Here is a 22555-nt window from a genome sequence, read left to right as displayed (position 1 = left end):
TGCACATGGTAAAACTTGCATCACATAACACAGCCTAGAAATGAAGAAGAGGTTGCACACTGTGGCTCTGGCATAAAGAAAGATTTACCTATTAATCCTTACGGAATACGGTACTTACCCACGCAAAATGAGGAGGGGGTTCCATATGATTCAATCATGCTAATGGGCCTCAACAGTATATGGCGTTCACGCATGGCAGGATATCACTGTGATCCTGCAAGGGTGGAAGAACGGGCTAGTTGGTAATTCATCTTGGAAATGCGCTGTGTTGTCGTTCTCTTCCTGTGTCTTTGTTTTGAAGTGCACTGTGATCCTGATGCGCGTCCTGCACGAATTTTTTTCCGCCAAGCTCTCCATTGGTTTATCGGGATTGTGAAGTTTGTCGATGATAACTCTGAGTGGTTGCCAAAGGTAGAAGCTTTGATGGATCTAAAGGAATTTTAGAACGACGAAGCCAGCTCCTGGCAGGCTTATTATATCAATGTCTTGTGTGTGTTTGTGTTGTCTTACAAACGTCAGGCAATAAAGAAAAAAAAAGGGCATGGCGCAGGATTAAAGCGCTCGGCTGGGGATCCAAGGGATGAAGGTTCGATTCCCCGGTGGGAGGCAAGATTTATTAATTTATTTTTTAAGTATCGATTAAACAGCAAGAGCGTGACACTTTTGCTGACGACAACGACGAGCCAATAAAGGCTTTCCCCATAATACTATAGGCGCCTCTTCACCGGTTGCCCTCTCTTCTCTGTAACTCCCAAAACATTCACAAATTAGTTTACAACAGTCAATTTTCGCTCCTTAAAACAACTGACAGTGAAGACATATAGGTGGGAAAAAATGCACTCCCAACCGGCAAAGCTCTGCACTCGCAGCTACCTTAGTACTACAGCTTTTTATTAGCTGTCCTATTACATAATTGCTTTATAACCTATATTGTTCCAGCCAATTAGAATACAAAAAATTATAATCTCATGTTACTTTTACTTGCTCGGTTCCATTTACAATTTTCTCTGGATTTTGCCAATAGTTGAAGCGTTCACAGAGCCAACAACCTGCATTAATGCGTAAGCTTCCCACTTCCATGTGTCTCGTTTTGACATATATATTTCACTTGTAACTTTTTCTTCGCATACCGTCGCCCAGCACCTAGCAAAAGTCATTTCGTTGCGTCTGAGAAGCGCATAGACGGCGGCGCTTAAAACATGCAGTAACATACCTGCAAAAATAAGAGCAATGAATAGTGCATGTTAATAATCTTATTCTTTGTGAACCTATGCATGATCATGTTAGAATCAGCAAAAAAAAAATTTAATAGAAATTTAAAAAAAAAGCATAGAATTTCTCTATTTTATTCATTACCTAAAAATAAACAAGTGAATTCACTGCTAGTGTTATCTTCGAAACTGATCCGCTATGTTCTATGTAAATTAGTTCTCACTACTATTCTTGATATATGTAGACATATGGGTTGATAAAATAAAGCGAACGATACTATGAAGTACACACAGGCATCCTTTTGACACAGGAGCGAAGCCTAGGAGAATGAGAAGGACCTTAGACCTGAATAATCTACTGCAGTGAACTGCCAGTAAAGACCACTGGAAGGATTTTCTTGTTCTGATGTATTTGTGCAGACTGGTGAGTTTAATAATGAATGCATTTGCAGAGACCTCTACTGGAGATGTGTACATGACCAATATGGCCGGCTACTTTGAGCTAGCACACTGGCGAAGCGGTAGTGAACTGCTGATTGCAAATCACTTACGTCCGAATAGGGGGATAGTGTTGTGCAAATTTGTATGTGATCTTGCCTGCAGTCTTATTAGTCTCCCCTTCATACCCTACCATTTTGAATTATCCTTCCACAAAAATATTTCATTGGTTAGCAAAGCACAGATTAAACCCCATGTAATTATCAACGTCGCCTTGAATATATTTCCCCCAACAACCTACGCAGCCATGAGGTGTAAAATGACACATTACATAATGATACGTTTTTGCACTTATTACACCTCTGCCCGCCTAAAGCATAGATATGAAGAGGACGAGAGGTATCAAATGAAGCGAAGATAATACTAGAGGTATCCGAAATGCAGCATATATATTGGCGCATAAACTACCGCACTTTCCTTGCGTTCCTTTGCATCGGCCCGGCTATAAGATTTATATAAGCCCTTCGCAATAATATTTGTGGGCGAGTGAGAAAAAATAAGAGTGTGGTATTTTTCCGGTTAGAGTGACCAAATATGCTTAGAAGTTTCAAACATTAGGGAGACACCTCCGTTTTACAAAGTGCTTTTTTCTTTATCGTCTCGATCGTTCCTTGGGCCGTTTCACCTCCCGCTGCTAAAAAATTACTCTCAAACAAGAAAAACGTGCTTCTCGTTCCACATTATTTTGCCTCCGAATCAATCAAATGACACACAAAAAAACATAAAAAAAGGCCTTGCTAGCTTATCTTGATTAGGGCAAAAGAACTGACGTCGAAGTTCCTACAGAAACATATTTCAAAAATCAGGATTGTAGGAATCTTATTCCCCACTCTTTTCGTATTGATGAAATTTCTGAAGGCTTTTACTGGAGTTTTATAAAAGGACAGGAACTTTAGTATTTTATTTCCCATTTAACCACTTTTTTTTCGCCTCTCAATACTATCCTCACCTGCTAGTTAAGCAGACGATGAAGTTCACTGTTTAAGGTAATTAGCGTGGGCTTCTTAATCAAAATGAGGAAAGTAAAAGGTCAGAACAAAACATCTGAAATGTGCGTGAGACAATTTGATTTCTTTAAGGCCATGCCTCTTCTTGCATTTTGCTCAATTTGGGGGCATGCCTTGTACATGTTAGGTGAGGAAACTAATCTTCTTTTCTGCGGAGCCTGTCATGACCACAAAGTCCCTGCCTAGAGAATTTTTTTGGATGAAATCTATGTACAGTAGAAAGGCATTGTATTCGAAATAGATTTTTGGTGAGGCAGCCTAGATGTTTATGATGGATGCTGTTCCCTACATTTAGGAAACCTCCCTTTTAGAAAGCAGCATTTTTATGCGTTTGTCTCACCATCCTGTTTCGTTTCCTGAATCCTGTTTGAAGCTTTGCAGCAAATGTTTTCTTCAAAACTAAAGAAATAGTAACATCACACAAGGCTGCTTTTTATTATTGATCAACCCTAATTTGGATTCTTCGATTTTTTTTTTTTGCCAATTCATGGGCAATAAGTTAGAATCTTTATTCCAGCTATTTCTCCTTCTCTGCGCTTGCTTTAGTGCTTGCGTTAAGCTTAATGTCTGACAATCGATATGCGCACTGCGCTCTGCTATATCTCGCACATTCATCTGGTCAATACATTAAGTGCCTACTATGTCTCAGCTTCAACGACACTACTGACTTCGGTTTCGCGCAATTTTTTCTCATACCTGAACTTCCAAGACAGCCGCACAAAGAAAACGGTAGCGTGAACAATATGTAAAAACAACAGTGCAAATATTTTAAATTAATGGTACAAACTAGCTTCCTCCGAGCGACATGGTTTGGGCTGCCTTACAGGCTGCCTTACGCACAGCTCTTTAGAATTTTAGAGATCCGAAAAAGTGTGCGTACTGTTATTCTTACAAATTTCTTTTCGATTACATTTTTATGGAAGGCATGCCGCTTTCCTTCCTCGTATCAGGGGTGCTGTTTGGCACCAATTTTATCAAGACTACACGAATGTTAACCAGTAATAGAAAATGAAATTATAACTGCATAGCAGCAAGGATCCAGTAGAATAGAAATTGTGCAAGTATTCATGGCTTTTGTATGCGATGCTTGAAAACAGAATACTGATGAATTTATTGAAATCTAATTGATTAGTGTCTCAGAAAAGCACAATTAAAGTTCTAACATATAGACAGGTAGCCTCATCAGATATAAAATGTTTGCCTCTTTTATAACGATACCGAGGTCATTCTTGTTCTAGCGCGGTAGATCAGCTTCACATAACTGAGAGAAATTAGTGGTCGGTAGGCTGCCAGTGAATACGTGGCCCATTGCGCATCTATGAAGAAGGATTAGATGAACAGCTAGCCAGAAGAAGCATTATAGTGTTCTTTTTGAGGGCGATGTTACCTTGTTGATGCCGTTCCACTGTACGGAAATCCGCGCTCAGGTCACCCCGCACTGCAGGTGCCCCTTACGACTGTACCAGGCGAAACTTCTCATAGGTTCTGTATATAAAAATTTGGCTCTTTCACTGGACAAAAATTAGGGGACTTACCAGCTCGTTACGCTACCATTCATCCAGGGCCATTCAGGCCATTCAGAGCTACTTCTTGGTACTACTGGGAAGAACGAGAAGCTGAGGAGGCAAAACGTACGCACTGAAACTAATAGGTGGCTGCTAACCAACCTACAGGGCGCACCACATTAACCTAATCATCAAAAAATGTTCATGAGACTGGGGTCTCAGTCGGTTTTCGAAGCGTGTAGCTTCCCAGGCGCTGTGGTCAAAATGTCTTGGTTCACCTAGGCAGTGAGTGCAGTGACAAATTATTTGTTACTGACAGCCACGTGTGTATATAGCCGTGCGTACTGCCATATTCTGTTGTTCACGGCATCTGACCAGGTCAGTACGAGCTTGGACTTATTCGTAAACACATTCCGTGTCTTCAGTGCATGTATGTTTCCACGTGCGCCATAGGAAGTACATAACAAGGGATGAAAAGCGCCGAACAAAACATTGCACTATAGTTAAAGGGGAAAAGGAGCCATCAGTTCAGACATGCTGCGCCGAAAGGAACCCAGTTTACGCCGGAGGAAGTCTTTGCAAAAATATTTCTGCGCTGTGTATTTTTTTAGAGAAGAAATCTGTATTGTAGAACAAGGCTACAATACATGCTTCACTCTACCCTACCAAATTTCAGCATGAGTACTTCCAGTCTGCTTCCTAGTATAGCATAAACAGAAATAGCGAACCATGCTCATGGTTTTCTTTGCTGCGCAGACGCAACTCTTCAGCTGACCAAGGAACCCGCCGCATTTCCAGGTAAGCCGATAACGTTCTTCACTGGACGAATACTGCAGCCGCCATTCAGCGGCTAAAGATTTAAGGGACATTCACTTCGCGACGCTTGATCCGGTACCGCCGACGCTCAAGTTTCAACTTTGCACCCCCCAGCTTCTGAGTATAGGCACGAAAACGAAAATGCTTCTTTTTCTTTCGTAAGTGACAGTTTTCTAGAGTTGGATCGTTCGGTGCTTGCTGTGGATGCAAAGTGTTCAAAATTAGAATTTCTTGATTTTGTTAAAAATAGGAACACCACTGCATGGAGGCCGTTTGCGTAAAAGGGATGAGGGCCCAGGCGGACACAAACCGCATGAAAAGAAAATTAGCACTGAAAATTGAAGAATATCAGAACTGCAATATTTACTTTTCATTCACTGCGGGTAGCACGCATTTCTGCTTGAAAATATGTGGGCAAAGGTATTCAAGCACAAGAAGCGAGAGCCGGCGGCGCTCGTTTTTCCTTCGCACACCAGCCAAGCATTTTTCGTACCGGTGAATATTTGCACAAATCTACAGCATTGCCTGACACAATGTTAAATAGATTGCCATGGCTCGGCCTGCCAGCGCTGCCCATCTGGCTTGCCAATTGGGACATTCCTCTTCAAAATGCCCTCCACATTTCGTGTCGTCTAGGCCCGGTTATGGTGTTCTTGAGGCTCGAACACAGCCATGGAGGAGTTAAACCACAGCAAACCTGTCTGACCATGCTTAATGACCATGACCTTCCGCTCTGTAACTCGGTTCAGCAGAGTTGAACCCTAACCAGTACTTTTCCTATGTGTGATGAAATATGCCATGAGAGACCGCAGAACGGTTTCCTAAAGGAAATCTAACAAAATGCTTAGTTGCTTAGTTTCTAGGTAGTCTTCACTGTATTATTCATTATTTTGTGGCAAATGTTACACATAACGTGTATTAAAAATCGGTGCGTATGGAGGGGGTTTCATAGAAAAATTTGTCCTTGTACACATCGCTTACATTGGATACCAATATTCAGTTCAGTTCAGTTCAGTTCAGGCGTTCAGTCGTGTCCGACTCTTCGTGACCCTATGGACCATGTCACGCCACGCTTTCCGGTCTCTCACTATCTTCTTAACATCACATAGCTTCATCTGCAATGCCTCGAGAATGCCATCTAACCATCGCGTTCGCTGCCTACCCCTTCTCCGGCGACCCTCAACCTTTCCCAACATCAAATCTTTCTCCAGCGACTCCTCTCTTCTCATCAGATGACCAAAGTAGCTGAGCTTTAACTTTAGAATTTGACCCTCCAATGAGCAGTCAGGGTTTATGGTCGACAATATCGACTGATTTGATCTTCTGGCAGTCCAAGGAACTCTTAAGAGTCTTCGCCAGCACCACAATTCAAACGCGTCAATTCTTCGGCGGTCAGCCTTTTTCACAGTCCAACTCTCGCATCCATACATCACAACTGGAAAGACCATAGCACGGGTTATACGGATCTTGGTTGGCAGACTAATGTCTCTGCTCTTTACTAGGCGGTCAAGGCTAACCATTGCTCTCTTTCCCAGAAGCAGGCGTCTCCTAATTTCATGGCTGCAGTCTCCTTCCGAGGTAATCTTGGCGCCCAAGAACAGAAAATCTGTCACAGCTTCCACTTCTTGTCCATTGATGCTCCAGGACTTGATAGGGCAAGACGCCATGATCTTCGTCTTTTTAATGTTCAGTTTAAGCCCAAACTTCTCACTCTCTTCTTGTACGCGCATCAGAAGTCTCTTGAGTTCCACTTCACTTTCTGCCATTAAAGTGGTATCATCCGCATATCTAAGGTTGTTGATACGTTTTCCAGCAATCTTCACTCCAGCTGAAGACTCGTCCAGACCGGCCTTCCTCATGATGCACTCTGCATATAGGTTAAATAGGCAGGGCGACAGTATGCAGCCTTGCCTCACCCCTTTCTCAATCGGAAACCAATCAGTAAGACCATGCCCAGTTCTGACTGTGGCCTCTTGCCCTTCATACAGGTTCCTGAGGAGACAGATGAGGTGAATTGGAACTCCCATCTCTCGGAGAGCTTGCCACAATCTGCTGTGATCTACGCAGTCAAACGCTTTCGCATAATCAATAAAGCAGAAGTAAATGGGTTTCTGGAACTCTCTTGCTTTTTCCATGATCCAGCGAAGGTTGGCAATTTGGTCTCTAGTTCCTCTGCCCTTGCGAAACCCAGCTTGCACGTCCGGAAGCTCCCGATCCACATACTGCTGCAGCCTACCTTGCAGGATTTTTAACATCACCTTGCTAGCATGCGAAATAAGCGCGATCGTGCGGTAGTTGGAACAATCTTTGGCACTGCCTTTCTTTGGAATGGGGATGTAAACTGACCTCCTCCAATCCTGTGGCCACTGCAGGGTTGTCCAAATCTTTTGACATAATGTATGCAGTGTGTTAACAGCGTCGTGGTTGAGGTTTTGAAGCAACTCAGCTGGAATACCATCAATTCCGCTTGCTTTGTTCTTAGCAAGGCTGGCTAAGGCCCATTCAACTTCACTCTTCAGGATGCCCGGCTCGAGATCAGTAATCACAACCGTCCTATGTTGGGATTGCACATCCGGGTCCTTCTTGTACAGTTCTTCTGTGTATTCCTGCCACCTCTTCTTTATCTCTGAGGCTTCAGTGAGGTCCTTGCCTCGTTTGTCCTTTATCACGCCCAGCTTAGCACAGAAGCTTCCTTTGATATCTTTGATTGTCTTATACAGAGCTCTTGTGTTTCTTAATTGGCTGTTGTCCTCAACTGCTTGACACTGTATGTTCAGGAAGGCATTCTTATCTCTCCTTGCTATTTTCTGAAAATCCGCATTGAGAACCTTGTATCTTTCTCTTTCCCCCATACCTTTTGCCATCCTCCTTTCCTCAGCTATTTGCAAAGCCTCTTCAGATAACCAGTTTGCTTTTTTGCATTTCTTATATTAGTCTCAGATTAAGATGTTGATTGAACTGCAGCGCGAGCACGACTTCAGTTGTAAACAAAATGAATATGCAAAAAGAGCTGTCATCTGCCTTTTAGGCTGACAGCCAACTATGGATGGAAGGGGAGTGTGATGAGCACAAAACATTATAGCGCAGTGCTTCATGTGCTAACTATCAAAAAACTCCCGTCCTGTTTGTACCACTGAACAGAGAAAGCGCTTTTTTTGCAGTGTGCCATAGTTTTGAGCACCCAATAGCCATATGAGCATTGCATTTTGCGGCTGCCTTTTTAAGAATTATGTCGCCACTATCATTAAGAATAGAACAAAACAGACTTTCAGCAAAAACCTCTAGCATTTATAGACCCGGCCTGTTTAACAAATTTTATTGTACCTATTCAGGAGTTAAACATCTGTGCGCCTATGTCAGGTGCCTTTCAGAACGCCACCAGTCGTTTTAAGGATAACATTCCCAGACAACCTTGTTGAAATATTTAATTTTTTTCTCCCAACGAGTAACAGCTAGGAACAATCATCTCTACAATACCTTTTTCACATACCCACAGAGCTTCCTAAATGGTCCTTTCAAAAGATATAAGGCATGGTTTGTCTGCTAGGCAAATAAATCTCCTGCCACAGTAATTTAGAAATGATATCTTTAAGCAAATGAAAGCGCTGTGATGTCATATGGCGTTATACACGTATCAGTTAGTGCACGGAAAGAGACAACTATATAAAATCTAGTCTAATCTGAAGTATCGCGGGGCAGGAGTTGAAAAAACAGACTCGAAAAACTTCCGTATGTAGAAGGAAAGGAACGAAATTCGGTGCTATATTCTTCGAAGTGTAGCTCTCGAAGTTTCTACTGTTGAAAATGCAAAAGAGTAGTCTTGTTCCTAGCCGCCCTTTTCTTTTCTCCTGTGAAAGGAAACAATAGCGACAAGATACCGCATTCTTCTTACCGGTCATGCATGAAATAGATCTCTGCACAGACGTGAAAGAATAGATGCTCCATTAAACGGTGCAAAACGATGACCAAGCGGCTGCACTGTTTCAAAATTATTTTAGTTCTGTTGAGGTGCTATAAGTGTCACCACTGTAATAAAGCACGAGTGCCTTTCTTTGTTGGATTTCAGATACCTCAAAAGATGTGACATTCTGGCCCGCCATGAAGCTAGAATCAGAGCCTCGTAAGTATTTCACCCCTTTCATCCCGTGCTTCCGATATAAGCTACGCGTTTGTTACCCATTGGGTATGGTTTGCTGCTTGGATGTAACGTGGCGCTGATATCTCGAGTGCATATAGACCATCTTGAAGAGGATAAAATCCTTTTAAAGCCGTACATGCGAAATTTACTCTGAAAACTATTTATAGAACAGACGGCAAGCTCTTGTAAGTCGTCTCTAGTATTGTTCTTTTTGGATAGCAAGAATACGACTAAAGCGCAAAAGACTGACAGCAGTGGCTCTCGCGCATGCCTAGAGGAAACGTAAAACCGCAACATTTTATTAGGCTCCTTATTTTACAGGCTTTTAAATATGATAAACCACCTCAAGATTTGTATGTGAATGCGACTGTCCTCACGGATGAGCTGCAAACGTCAGATGCATACATGATCCTATTTCGTGCACGCAGAGCCATCCAACCCAGTCTGCTACGAGCCTAAGGTCAAGGGTCCATGCCGTGCTCATATGCCCCGCTACTTCTACAACCAGACGACCAAGTACTGCGAGGAATTCATCTATGGCGGCTGCAATGGCAACAAGAACAACTTCCAGACAATTGAATCGTGCTTGAAGACATGCAGTAAGTGTCCTGACGAAATCTTTTTAACAACTATAAACAAAGTCTTGATCTGCAGAAAAGACAAATGCGTTACGCGAAAACATTGCCCTACTGAGTCCCAAAGATAAAAACAGTCACGCCAAGTTAGTTACAAGCAATGCTACGAATCTTTCATTGTTGATAAGAGAACGTGAAATTTTCCGCGAGGAATAATGATTGCATCATTTCGTGGCAGGTTCCTCTCGTTACAAGAAAGAAAGATGCTGTGGCACGGAGTCCTTACTCGCGATTGTTTTTTTACAAGGGACATTGTACTAAAAAAAAAAAGGTGGAAAAAACACGGGTCAGCTCTATACGCATAAGAAAAACGTCCCAAATATGAAAATTATTCGGTACTGTGCTGGATTTGATCTCACATTTTCTAGGACATTTCTAAGTTGGCATATGGTTTCCTTATTTAGCAAATACTGATGTATGTACGTTCTCATGTCGAACTGAGCCACTAAAGAAATGCTTTTACCCCGCCGGGGTGGCGCAGTAGTTTCGGCGCTCGACTACTGTTTCCAAAGACGCGAGATCGAATCCCGGCCTCGGCGGCAGCTTTTCCATGAAGGCGAAAAGCAAGGCGTCCGTGTGCTGTACGATGTCCGTGCACGTTAAAGAACCCCAGGGGGTTGAAATTTCCGGAGTCCTCCATTACAGCGTCTCGCATAGCCTGAGTTGCTTTGGGACGTTAAACCTCACAAACTAAACCAAACCAACCGAAATGCTTTCAGTCGTTTCTCATAGAACCAGAGCGTATTGTGTCCTAACCTTAGTACGCCGTTTTCAGCTTCCGAGGAATCTTATCGCGTTTGTTTCGCGATAAGGTTCCTCGGAAACTGAAAACGGCGTAGCAAGGTTAGTGCACAATTCGGGCTTGTTGTATGGGAAACGACTGAAAGCATTTCATTAGTAGTTCACAAGCACGGCTCTATCAACCACGGGCTGCATACCAAAAATTAATGGCTGTGACCAGAAATATGCAGCAGAAGGCAAAATTTTACATGCGTTCCGGAAGCAGTACGCTTGCACGCGTGAATAAAGGAGAAGTATTGTAGGTTAATATATTGTTGGATTTATGGTTTTTTTTTATATATAACGTCCCAAAGCGAATCAAGCTATGAGAAACGCCGTTGTGGAGGGCTCCTACAAATTTCCACCACCTGGAATTCTTTAACGTGCACTAACATCGCACAGCACATGGACGCCTACCTTTTTGCCTCCATCAAAAAGTCGCCGCAGAGGACGGGATTCGACCCCGTATTCTTGAGCACAGTAGTCGACCGCGCTGACCACTATGCCATTCCGCTGGGCTGCTAAAATATCATCTATATATTTGTATATAAGAGCCATATCTTACCGGCACTCAACTCTGGGGCCCAAACATCACCGATCATCAGCTTCTTGTTGCCAATTTAAGCTTCGATTGAGGAAAACGCAGAAAACTAGAAGGCCTTTCAGGTAGATCTGGATCAAATTCCATCAGAATATGCTGTGGAAGTGAGGAATCGATTTCAAGAATTAGATCTAGAAGACAGAGAGCCTGAAGAGATGTGGACTGATGTTCGTGATATAATACAACAAGTTGCTACTAAGGTAGTTCCAAAACAAAAGAAATGCAAGAAAGCAAACTGGTTGTCTGAAGAGGCTTTGCAAATAGCTGAGGAAAGGAGGATGGCAAAAGTTATGGGGGAAAGAGGTTCTCAATGCTGATTTTCAGAAAATAGCAAGGAGAGACAAGAATGTCTTCCTGAACACATAGTGCCAAGCAGTTGAGGACAACAGCCAATTGAGGAACACAAGAGCTCTTTATAAGAATATCAATGATATCAAAGGAAGCTTCTGTGCTAATTTGGGTGTGATAAAGCACAAACGAGGCAGGGACCTCACTGAAGCGTCAGAGATAAAGAAGAGGTGGCGAGAATACACAGAAGAACTGTGCAAGAAGGACCCGGATGTGCAAACCCAACATAAGACGGTTGTGATCACTGATCTCGATCCGGGCATCCTGAAGAGTGAAGTCGAATAGGCCTTAGCCAGCCTTGCTAAGAACAAAGCTAGCGGAATTGATGGCATTCCAGCTGAGTTGCTTCAAAACCTTAACGATGACGCTGTTAACGTTCTGTTTAACTTTTGTCAGCAAATTTGGACAACCTTGTAGTGGCCACAGGATTGGAGGAGGTCAGTTTCCATCCCCATTCCAAAGAAAGGCAGTGCCAAAGATTGTTCCAACTACCGAACGATCGCGCTTATTTCGCATCCTAGCAAGGTGATGTTGAAAATCCTCCAAGGTAGGCTGCGGCAGTATGTGGATCGGGAGCTTCCGGACTTGCAAGCTGGGTTTCGGAAGGGAAGAGGAACAAGAGACCAGATTGCCAACCTTCGCTGGATCAAGGAAAAAGCAAGAGAGTTCCAGAAGCCCATCTACTTCTGCTTTATTGATTATGCGAAAGCGTTTCACTGCACAGATTACAACGGATTATGGAAAGCTCTCCAAGAGATGAGAGTTCCAATTCGCCTCATCTGTCTCCTCAGTAACCTGTATGAAGGACAAGAGGCCACAGTCAGAACTCAGCATAGTCTTACTGATTGGTTCCCGATTGAGAAAAGAGTGAGACAAGGCGGCATACTGTCGCCCTGCCCATTTACCCTATATGCTGAGTGCATCATGAGGAAGGCCGGTCTCGACGAGTCTTCAGCTGGAATGAAGATTGCTGGAAAACGTATCAACAACCTTAGATATGCGGATGATACCACTTTAATGGCACAAAGTGAAGTGGAACTCAAGAGACTTCTGATGCGCGTACAAGAATAGAGTGAGAAGTTTGGGCTTAAACTGAACATTAAAAAGACAAAGATCATGGCGTCTTGCCCTATCAAGTCCTGGAGCATCAAGGGACAAGAAGTGGAAGCCGTGACAGATTTTCTCTTCTTGGGCTCCAAGATTACCCCTGATGTATATAAGCGAGAGTTGGACGGGGAAAAGGCTGACCGCCGAAGAATTGACGAGTTTGAATTATGGTGCTGGCGGAGACTCTTGAGAGTTCCTTGGGCTGCCAGAAGATCAAATCAGTCGATATTGTCGACCACAAACCCTGACTGCTCATTGGAGGGTCAAATTGTAAAATTAAAGCCTAGCTATAGTTTGGTCATCTGATGAGAAGAGAGGAGTCGCTGGAGAAAGCTTTGATGTTGGGAAAGGTTGAGGGTTACCGGAGAAGGGGTAGGCAGCGAACGCGATGGTTAGATGGCATCCTCGAGGCGCTGCTGGTGAAGTTATGTGATATTAGGAAGATAGTGACAGACCGTAAAGCGTGGCGTGATATGGTCCATAGGGTCATGAAGAGTCAGACACGACTGAGCGACTGAACTGTACTGAACTGATATACATTTTGCAAATAAGTGTAGGTATTGGATCCTATAGGAAACAACAATTACTGGCAGAAGAGGGGGTGAGGGAGGGGGGGAGGGATGGTGACCTTATTGCTGGCGGATTTAAGTGGGACTACTAATATATTGATCACCAGCAGCCCCACTGCCTATGCGAGTCTGACTTGCGGTCCGCCAACCAGATGAAACAGAAAAGATGAGGGTAGAAAGGAAGAGAGTGTACCGTGTCTGCGTACGAAGAAGGACTTTCTGGGGATGCGGGCTTCTGTATAAGTAATGACTGGCAGATGCTATTAAAATTAACTTCGGTAAGATGAATTGCATTTGGCAAATACTCTTCCATCACACAACAGAGTTTACCAGTACTCTTCCACAGGATCTTATGCTGCAGCTGTGTCGCACTGGGGCTAATCTATGGAGATTACGAAATGTGTAGGTATTAAATTGAGAAACACACAGCATAAGAAATTGATGGGTACAATGTTAAGACACAGGGAGCTAGGGAACAGACTATCTCAGGAAAAACATGATTGCTATGACAGCCCATCTTCAATCAAGGCAATAAAACGAGCATTTGGAGAACACCTTGTACAGTGGAAAAATAGCCGATTCTCACGAAGGGCATCTGGCTGGATTCGAAGCGAAGGCAAGCGTAGCAGGTCGCCATTAAAAGTCAGGAAATCAGGCGAAATTTTGAAGATAGAGAGGAAGAGTGGCCACGGATTCATCACGACTTACTTAATTAAATGAAAATATAAGAAGCCTTCGTAATTAAGAAGTTTTAGTTAGGCAACTGATGGTGATGATGATGATGATGATGATGATGATGATGATGACTGCGATAATGTTGCGTTGCCTATGTGCTTAGACATCGTGATATCCTTGTAAGCTCTTCAAAATTAGGCAGGCCAAGCAGCCTGGGGTCCATAACCTTTGTCTATAATTAAATTGCAGAGGTCGGGCACGTCGGCGTCCAGACCACCAGCAAACTGTTCACCGAAGACGGTAAGTGAAAGACTACTAGCCCTTCCCTAACGTGTACGCAAAACCTACAATATGAGTCACAAGTAGAAATAACAACTATTAGGAATGTCTACAATGTAAAGCGCATCATAGTGAAACAGCTCTCCGGACAGGGCACCTCAGTACTTTACAATTGTTATAGCGAGCTCATATATGTATGTATGTATGTATGTATGTATGTATGTATGTATGTATGTATGTATGTATGTATGTATGTATGTATGTATGTATGTATGTATGTATGTATGTATGTATGTATGTATGTATGTATGTATGTATGTATGTATGTATGTATGTATGTATTATGTATGTATGTATATATATATATATATATATATATATATATATATACACCATTGGCGTGTTGTTTCTCCTTCCGCTTTGCATTTAATGTTATTTATCCCTATAATCGCCCTAAGCCTAATTCCTGTCTTGCCAATAGTATACACATAAAAAAAAAAGGAGGAAACCCAACGTTTGCCTTGAACTCCTAGACCGTTCACTCTTTTAAAATCTTTAATAACGAGCCCCTCATTTCCCTTTCAATTGGCTGCTATATATATATATATATATATATATATATATATATATATATATATATATATATATATATATATATATATATATATATATATATATATACTTGCGAAAAAGACGTTGTTGGCTGTAGACGAAATAAATAACGAAGATCATTAACACTTCATTTATTCTTCGTCGACGTTTCGACCGGGGTCCGGTCTTTTTTAAGACTTCTCCTCCTCTTTTTTTTTGTTTTTTTTTTTGTGGTCCTTCTTTCCTGCGTCTGTACAATTTTCAAACCTTTAAAACTGAAACACAAGCAATGTAACCACAGTCTTGAAAAAGACCGGACTCCGGTCGAAACGTCGACGAAGAATAAATGAAGTGTTATTAATCTTCGCTATTTATATTATATATATATATATATATATATATATATATATATATATATATATATATATATATATATATATATATATATATATATATATGAAGGAAAGAAGCCAACAGTCGGCGAGGCCAAGGAAAGCGTTGGGGATGGTACTTTATGTTTTTTTTTTAATGTTTACTTGGATAATCACAGAAATTAGTCATGTAATCTGTTAAGGGGAAAGATAATTAGACACAAAGTAGAAGAAAAAACAACGTGCCGATGGTGGGTTCCAAACCCACGACCTCCGAATAAAGCGTCCGGTGCTGTTCCAACTGAGCTACATCGGCCGCTGTCCCCCCTGCTACTTTCTTGGGTATTTATGTTGTCTGTATACGAACCTTGAGAGTGTTCACCAGCGCCACCCTCAGCCATAGCGGCGGACGTGGGACGTCCTTTGTTACCGCCTGCGTCACGTAGAACGTGATCAAGAGCGAGGGCGAAAGCTGTGCTAGAACCCTCTTACGCTACCTATGGCTTCAAGACTGCCAGAACCGAGACCCCCGTAAGCTACAAGCAGATCAGTCAAGGGGAAATGAGGGTGCTCGTTATAATACATGAAGGAAAGAAGCCAACAGTCGGCACAGGCGGTAACAAAGGACGCTTCTCGTGGCCGGACGGACAGGGTCCCGCGAGTATGAGCCACTAAAGGCTTTCGACTTAATAGACGATTCTTAATTAAGCGCCCCCATGTTTAAATCATTATCCACTCTATGAGCCTTGACGATATTGGCTCGCGGCGATGACACGTTTCAGAGCGTGTACTGTCAAAAATGAGTGAAATATCATACGCCGAGTGCTTACGACCATTAATAAATTCTACGCTTCGGAGATCTTATGCTTTTGGTTAAAGTAAAATATTATTTGGATATTTTACTTACCACGCACCGCTTATATGGCACAAAATTCATGTACCATGTGTTGCAGCTCAGCGTTTAACTCATGAAATCTCGTACTGATGCTCATCATATTCTTTATTACATGCAAGAACTACAGAATGGCTTGAAAAATGAAGCACCACAAAAATATGCAGCAATGAAATAAAAAAATGAATTACTACAGGTTTATGCAACAACCAACATATTTTGTTTCATGGAACTAAAAGCGAATTGTAGCAATCGTGTAAAATTCACGATGACACGTCGACATTGTTTCAAGTCCTTTCATGTCGAAATATAAGACAGGAAAGACATGCGGCTACTTAACGTGAAGTGAACTCACACAGTACTCACTCTGTCGTATTGCTCGCCGAGCTGGGACGGGTGAATGCAATCTGCAGTGCGCTTTGTATTTTTTCTCACAGCTTTCGAACATTTACCCAAGAAAACTTTATTGCTGGGGATGCCCCGCAGCTTGTGTCACTGTGCAAACGCAGTGGGAACACGAATTCATGACGCGATGACGGCACAGAAACACACAGCTAGCAGACAACGTAGCCGGCTCCGATCCCGGATTTACTTATCAACTTCGCCACCAGCGGCGCCGCCGTTGCTTTGCACGGGGAGTATAGTGAACAACCAAGATGAAGAAATGTCTGCGTTGGAGCACAAGGCGCAGTGTGTGTTTAAGCAAATGAAAGCGGCGTGAAGTCATACGAGATGATCTACGTACTCGTTTCTGCACATAAAGCGACCACCACGTAAAATATAGCGTAATGCTAAGAATATGCAGGAGCTGAGAGACGACCCGAGAAACTTCAGTAACATAGGAGGAGAGGAAGCAAGGAAATTCGGTGCTATACTTTAGTATCTCTTTGAAGCTTCTGCTTTTGAAAGGACATGAGAGCAGTCTTGTTCATAAGCATTATATCCCTTTTTTCCTCTGAATGAAATTATACCGAGCAAGCCTTATGTTCTCCAGAAGTAAACAGCGATAAACAAATGAACATTTCGACGACTGATTACGAGTCTCTTACACTTGCGCTCTTCTATAGCAATAATAAAATGGAGGTGATTAATAAAGAAATGAATGGTTTAGCAGCTAAGGCTAATGTTAATATGATATCAACTGCATTCGCTTTTAACAACTGAATTATCTATCAAGCAGGCACCTCATCCGTCTTGCCGGTCAATTGTGAAACAGATCTCCGCACTGACGCTAAATATAAATGCACCATAAATCGGTACATAACTATGACGAAGGCACGGCTCTGTTTTACAATCATTTTATTTCTGTTGAGCTCCTATTGATGTTACCACTGTAATTAAACACGCGTCCCTTTCTTTGTCTTTTTTCATTAACCTCAGATGTGAAATTCTGGCCCGCCATGAAGCTGGAATCAGAGCCTCGTAAGTGTTTCAGCCCTTTTGTTTATGCTCCCGATATGTGCTAGGCGTTTGCTACACATTGGGTATGGTTTGCTGCTTGTATTTAACGTGGCGTTTATACCTCGAGTGTATATTTAGACCCTCATAAAGCCTTTTAAAGCAGTACATGTTAAATACACTCTAAATCTATTTATAGAACAGATGCCCCTGCTCTTCTACGTCGTCACCGGTATTGACATTTTGGATGGCTAGAATACGACTAAAGCGCAAACTATTTTCAGCAGTGAATCTCGCGCATGCTTGGAGGAAACGTAAATCCACAACTTTGTATTAATTTTGATATATTTTTAGTGTGTTAAACATCCTAAACCATCTGAACATTTATATGTGAATGCGGCTGTCCTTACTGCTGAGCAGCAAACGTCGGATGCATACCTGATGCTCTATTCTCCTTCCCCGCAGGGCCATCCAACCCAGTCTGCTACCAGCCAAAGGTAGTAGGACCGTGCCGCGCTCACGTTCCACGCTACTTCTACAACCAGACGACCAAGTACTGCGAAGAATTCATCTATGGCGGCTGCAGGGGCAGCAAGAACAACTTCCAGACAATTGAATCGTGCTTGAAGACATGCAGTAAGTGTCCTGACGAAATCTTTTTAACGGCTATAAACAAAGCCTTGATCTGCAGGGAAGACAGATGCGTTACATGAGCAAAAATTGTCCTACTGCGCCCCCATTATAAAACCCACCCCGTCTTGTTAATTGCAACCAATTCTGCTCATTGCTAATAAGACAACATGAAATTTTGCATAAAGAATAATGGTTGCATCATTTCGTGGCAGGTTCATCTCGTAACAAGAAGGAATGATGCAGCGACCGGGAGCACTTATACTCGCGTTTATGTTTTTGTTAGAGGGAGATTTTAGTCAAATAAAGGTAAAACGAAAAAACGCCATGTTAGCTCTAGACTCATAAGGAAAACGTCTGTGATATGAAACTCTGTTCGGTGCTGTGCTGGGTTTGATTCAGCGCGTTCGCATAAATTTCGGACTATTAGCTTATTTATCAAATATTGATGTACGTTATCATGTCAAACTAAGTCACTAACGAAATGTTTTCGGTTGTGTCCCATAGAACCAGAGCGCATTGTCCGCTAAGCTTTTTATTCCATTCTCAGTGTCATAGGAATATTATCACGAAACAAAACGTGATAAGAAACACAAACACTGCCTGTTAACTAGTGATTGCTTACCAAAGAGTTATTGCTGTAGACAAACATTTGCAGCAAAATGCAAAACTACACATGCGTAATGAAAGCGGTTACAAAAGGGGTACGCTTGCACGGGTGAAATAGGAGGAAGTATAAGCAGGGTAATGTATGATTTGGTTTATGGGGCTTAGCATCCCCAAGCGAATCAGAATATGAGATACGCCGCAGTGATGGGTTCCCTAAATGTCCGCCATCTGGAATCCTTTAACGTACATTGACATCGCACAACAAACGGGCGCCCAGCTTTTTGCCTCCATTGAAAAGCGGGAGCAGAGGCCGGGATTCGATTCCGTATCTTTGGGCACACTATTCAAGCGCCCTATACACCACGCCACCCCGCCAGAGCTGTTAATATATTACGTGTATAATTTTATATATCATACGGTCACGTATATTTTGGTATGCAACAGCTATACCTTACCGGCACTCAACTCTGTGGCGAAAGCGTCGCCGCCAACTAGAACCAGCCCAACCTAAATAGCTATAGCTATTCGACTACAGTTATATACGTTTTCAAAATAACTGTAGTCACATTTTATTCTATAGGAAAAAAATATTGCTTGCGTAGAGAGATTGGTTAAACTATTATTGGAGGTGCTAAATTACACTGAGAGTGTTCCGTGTCTGCGTACGAAGAAGGACATTCAGCGGATCGCGGCTCCTGTACAAGTGATGACTGCCAGAAGATAATATTAAGATTAACTTAGTGAGATAAATTGCATTTGGCAAATGCTTTTCCATCACACATCGGAGTTTACTAGTACTCTTCCAGAGGATCTTATGCTACAGCTGTGTCGTACTGGGGCTAACCTATGGAGATAATGAAATGTGTCGACGTTAAATTGAGAAACACACAGCGAACTGTACATAGGAATCCGATATAGGTCTAATGTTAAGGTGCAGAGTGGGAGTATTTTAGGAAAAAACTGACAGCCATGACAGCCTATCTTAAATCGAAACAATAAAACGATCATTTGGAAGGCACCTTGTAGAGTGGAAAAATAACCGATTGTAGCAAAGGATATTTTGCTGGATTCGAAACGGAGGCAAGCGTAGCAGGTAAGCATCGAAAGTAAGGCGGGCGGGGGAGATTTTGAAAATAAGGAGGAAGAGTCGCCACGTATTCATCATAACCAGATTAATAAATGAAAATATAAGAAGCCTTTGTAATTAAATAAGCTCGAGAACCTGCTGCTACTGCTGATGACGACGACGATGATGATGATAACGAAAATGTTATGTTACCAATGTTCTTAAACTTCGTGATTTCCTTTTATGCGCTGCAAAAGTAGGCAAACGAAGCACCCTGAGGTCCATAACTTTTGTCTCTATTTAAATCGCAGAGGTCGGGCATGTCGGCGTCCCTACAACCAGCGAGCTGTTCACCGAAGACGGTCAGTAAAAGACTACTACGTATACGTACAACATGCACTATGAGTCACATGTAGAAATAACTCAGAGGAATGTCTACAATGTAAAGCGCATTATAGTAAATGATAAATCGTGTGTACACGTTTATCAGGCATTGAAGGTAGCGAGGAGCAATGACAAAACTGCCTGTTTTAAAGCTGTAGAACTGACTTAAGAATTTATGATAAATTTTCAGACATTGCTTATACTCTGTTGACGTTAACAACCGTTGTTGTGCCCCTATGCCAGCAATACCTGTTATCTGCGAAGTAATGTCCTTTATCCTTTTTTTAGTCCTGGCATATATTACCGAGGCCTAATTTACATTAATTATTTATCATTTGTAATTAACGTAATAATCACCAGGAGCTCTATGGGACAATAGTGAACAATGAGGAAGAACAGGTCGAACGAGTGTCTGCGTTGGAACACAGGGCTCTGTGTGTCCTTGGTTGACCTCTTACCATCTCATTTTCTCGAAGCCTGAAGCGCAAAAAAAGACAGGGACATGAGAGAGACGTCCCTATCCTTTTGCGCTTCAGGCTTCACCAAATTGAGCAAACTCCACCAACTGGCCCTAGAAACAGCATTTCGGAACTCTTACCATCAAAGCCTGAGAATAAACATTTAGCAGGAGATTGACTGTCCATTCAGCTTTCTTCAGCCGATGTGGTAGGTACTGCACGGACGGTAGACTGTTCACCTCGACCTCTGCAGCATTTATTGGCTCCCGTGAGAGGGCATTCACTTGCCCCGATTTATTTTATCAGTCATTCCGACACTGCACGAGTTAATCTGCAAAACAAAAGCAGAAATTTTAATGTATATTTAGCAATCATCCCTCGTTCTTTTATTTTCTTCGTACCTGTCTTATTTGTTGCTCTTGCTGACGTATCCTATGGCCGGAAAAATTATCCGTTTTTCGAACTTATTGCATCCAATAGTTACCGATTGATTAGCGATGATTTCCATTGAGCAAAGTAATCGCACTTTGGTACGAAAACCACACTTTTTGAGCCGTAATGTTCGTTGGGGCCCTCAAACGGTTACAAATATCAGTAAGATCTAAGGCCGAAATTATAGTAAGCAAGTTGCAACAGAGATGCACCGCAAGGATACTGCTTTGAACGTTTTGAATAAGTGCAGTTCTACGTATCCCGTCATGTCCAATGCTCCAACAGGTATGGCATCGCTATTTCATCTTTCAATCTGTTTCGAAAATCCACTCTGCCGAATTTTGTTCTCCAAACGCGCAGTAGTGCAAAACGATCTTCTTTAAAATATTACATAGCTATGAAATTTACCAAACCGCCCTCTAAAAAGAAATAAACAATGTTTCTGCTTGTATGTAAGCAAAGTTTCTGCCTAGGGACTTGGAAAACGACGTCTTTAAGCAAATGAAAGCGGCGTGAAATCATACGAGATGATACACGTATTCCTCGCTGTCCATAAAGCAACAACCACATAATATATTGTGTAATCCTAAGAATCGCTTGGTAGAAGCTTACAGAACAGACTCGAGGAACTTCCGTGTCTAGAAAGACAAGAAGTATAAAAATTAGATGCTATATTCTTCGAGGTGCAGCCAATCAAAGCTTCGGCTGTCGAAAGTGCATAAGAACATTTCAGTTCCTAGGCAAGGCTTTCCTTTTCTCCTCTGAAAGAAAACAGTTGCGACAAGCCTCATGTTCGCCAGTTGTAAGCAGCGATAAATAATTTAACATTTGACATCTCATTATGAGTATTTCATACTTGTGCTCGTCTCTAGCAATAATAAAATGGAGGAGGCTAATTATTAAATAATAGCTTTAGCAGCTCAGGCTAATGTAAACATGTTATCAAATTCGTTCATTACTAGCGTTTGGATTGTATACCAAGCAGACCCCGCTTTCGCCTACCGGTCATTTGTGAAACATATCTCTGCACAGACGCGAAAGAATAGATGCGCCAAAAAGCGGTGCAAGTTATTTTATTTGTGTTATGGATGTTACCACTGTTTTAAAGCACACCTGCCTTTCTTTGTTGTTCTTCACTTACCTCAGACGTGAAATTCTGGCCCGCCATGAAGCTAGACTCAGAGACTCGTAAGTATTTCACCCCTTTTGTCCCGTGCTTCCGATATGGGCTACGCGCGGGCTTCTGATTCGGTATGGTTTGCTGCTTGGATGTAACATGACGCCGATATCTCGAGTGTATATTCAGAACAGCTTGCAGAGGATTTAGCCTTTTAAAGCCGTGCATGCTAAATGCATTCCTAAAACTATTTATAAAACAGACGGTCCTGCTCTTGTACGTCGTCTCTGGTATATTGCCCTTTTTAGGTGAATAGAATACAACTAAAGAACAAACAATTTGCTGCAGGCGTTGTTGCGCATGCCTGTAGGAAACGTAAAGCCCCAACTTTTTATTAAGCTATATATATTTACAGTGTTTAAAGCATGACAAACCATT

At 42.2% G+C, this 22555-nt stretch overlaps 1 protein-coding gene across 1 annotated transcript in view; it reads left to right on the top strand.

Annotated features, from left to right (window-relative positions):
- The window catches only part of LOC146175481 (papilin-like), a 142066-nt gene that overhangs the window by 61265 nt on the left and 58246 nt on the right, over positions 1 to 22555 (top strand). The window contains 8 exon segments of the mRNA XM_084580814.1: positions 4978 to 5019; positions 9104 to 9157; positions 9604 to 9774; positions 14140 to 14190; positions 17404 to 17445; positions 17887 to 18057; positions 20038 to 20088; positions 22147 to 22188. Coding sequence (XP_084436940.1) covers positions 4978 to 5019; positions 9104 to 9157; positions 9604 to 9774; positions 14140 to 14190; positions 17404 to 17445; positions 17887 to 18057; positions 20038 to 20088; positions 22147 to 22188 — 624 coding nt within the window.

The sequence above is a fragment of the Amblyomma maculatum genome, chromosome 10 (assembly GCF_055883805.1).
Source record: "Amblyomma maculatum isolate TAMU_Amacu chromosome 10, ASM5588380v1, whole genome shotgun sequence".
In the NCBI taxonomy this organism is placed as follows: domain Eukaryota; kingdom Metazoa; phylum Arthropoda; class Arachnida; order Ixodida; family Ixodidae; genus Amblyomma; species Amblyomma maculatum.
This window is presented reverse-complemented; position numbering and strand designations above follow the sequence as displayed.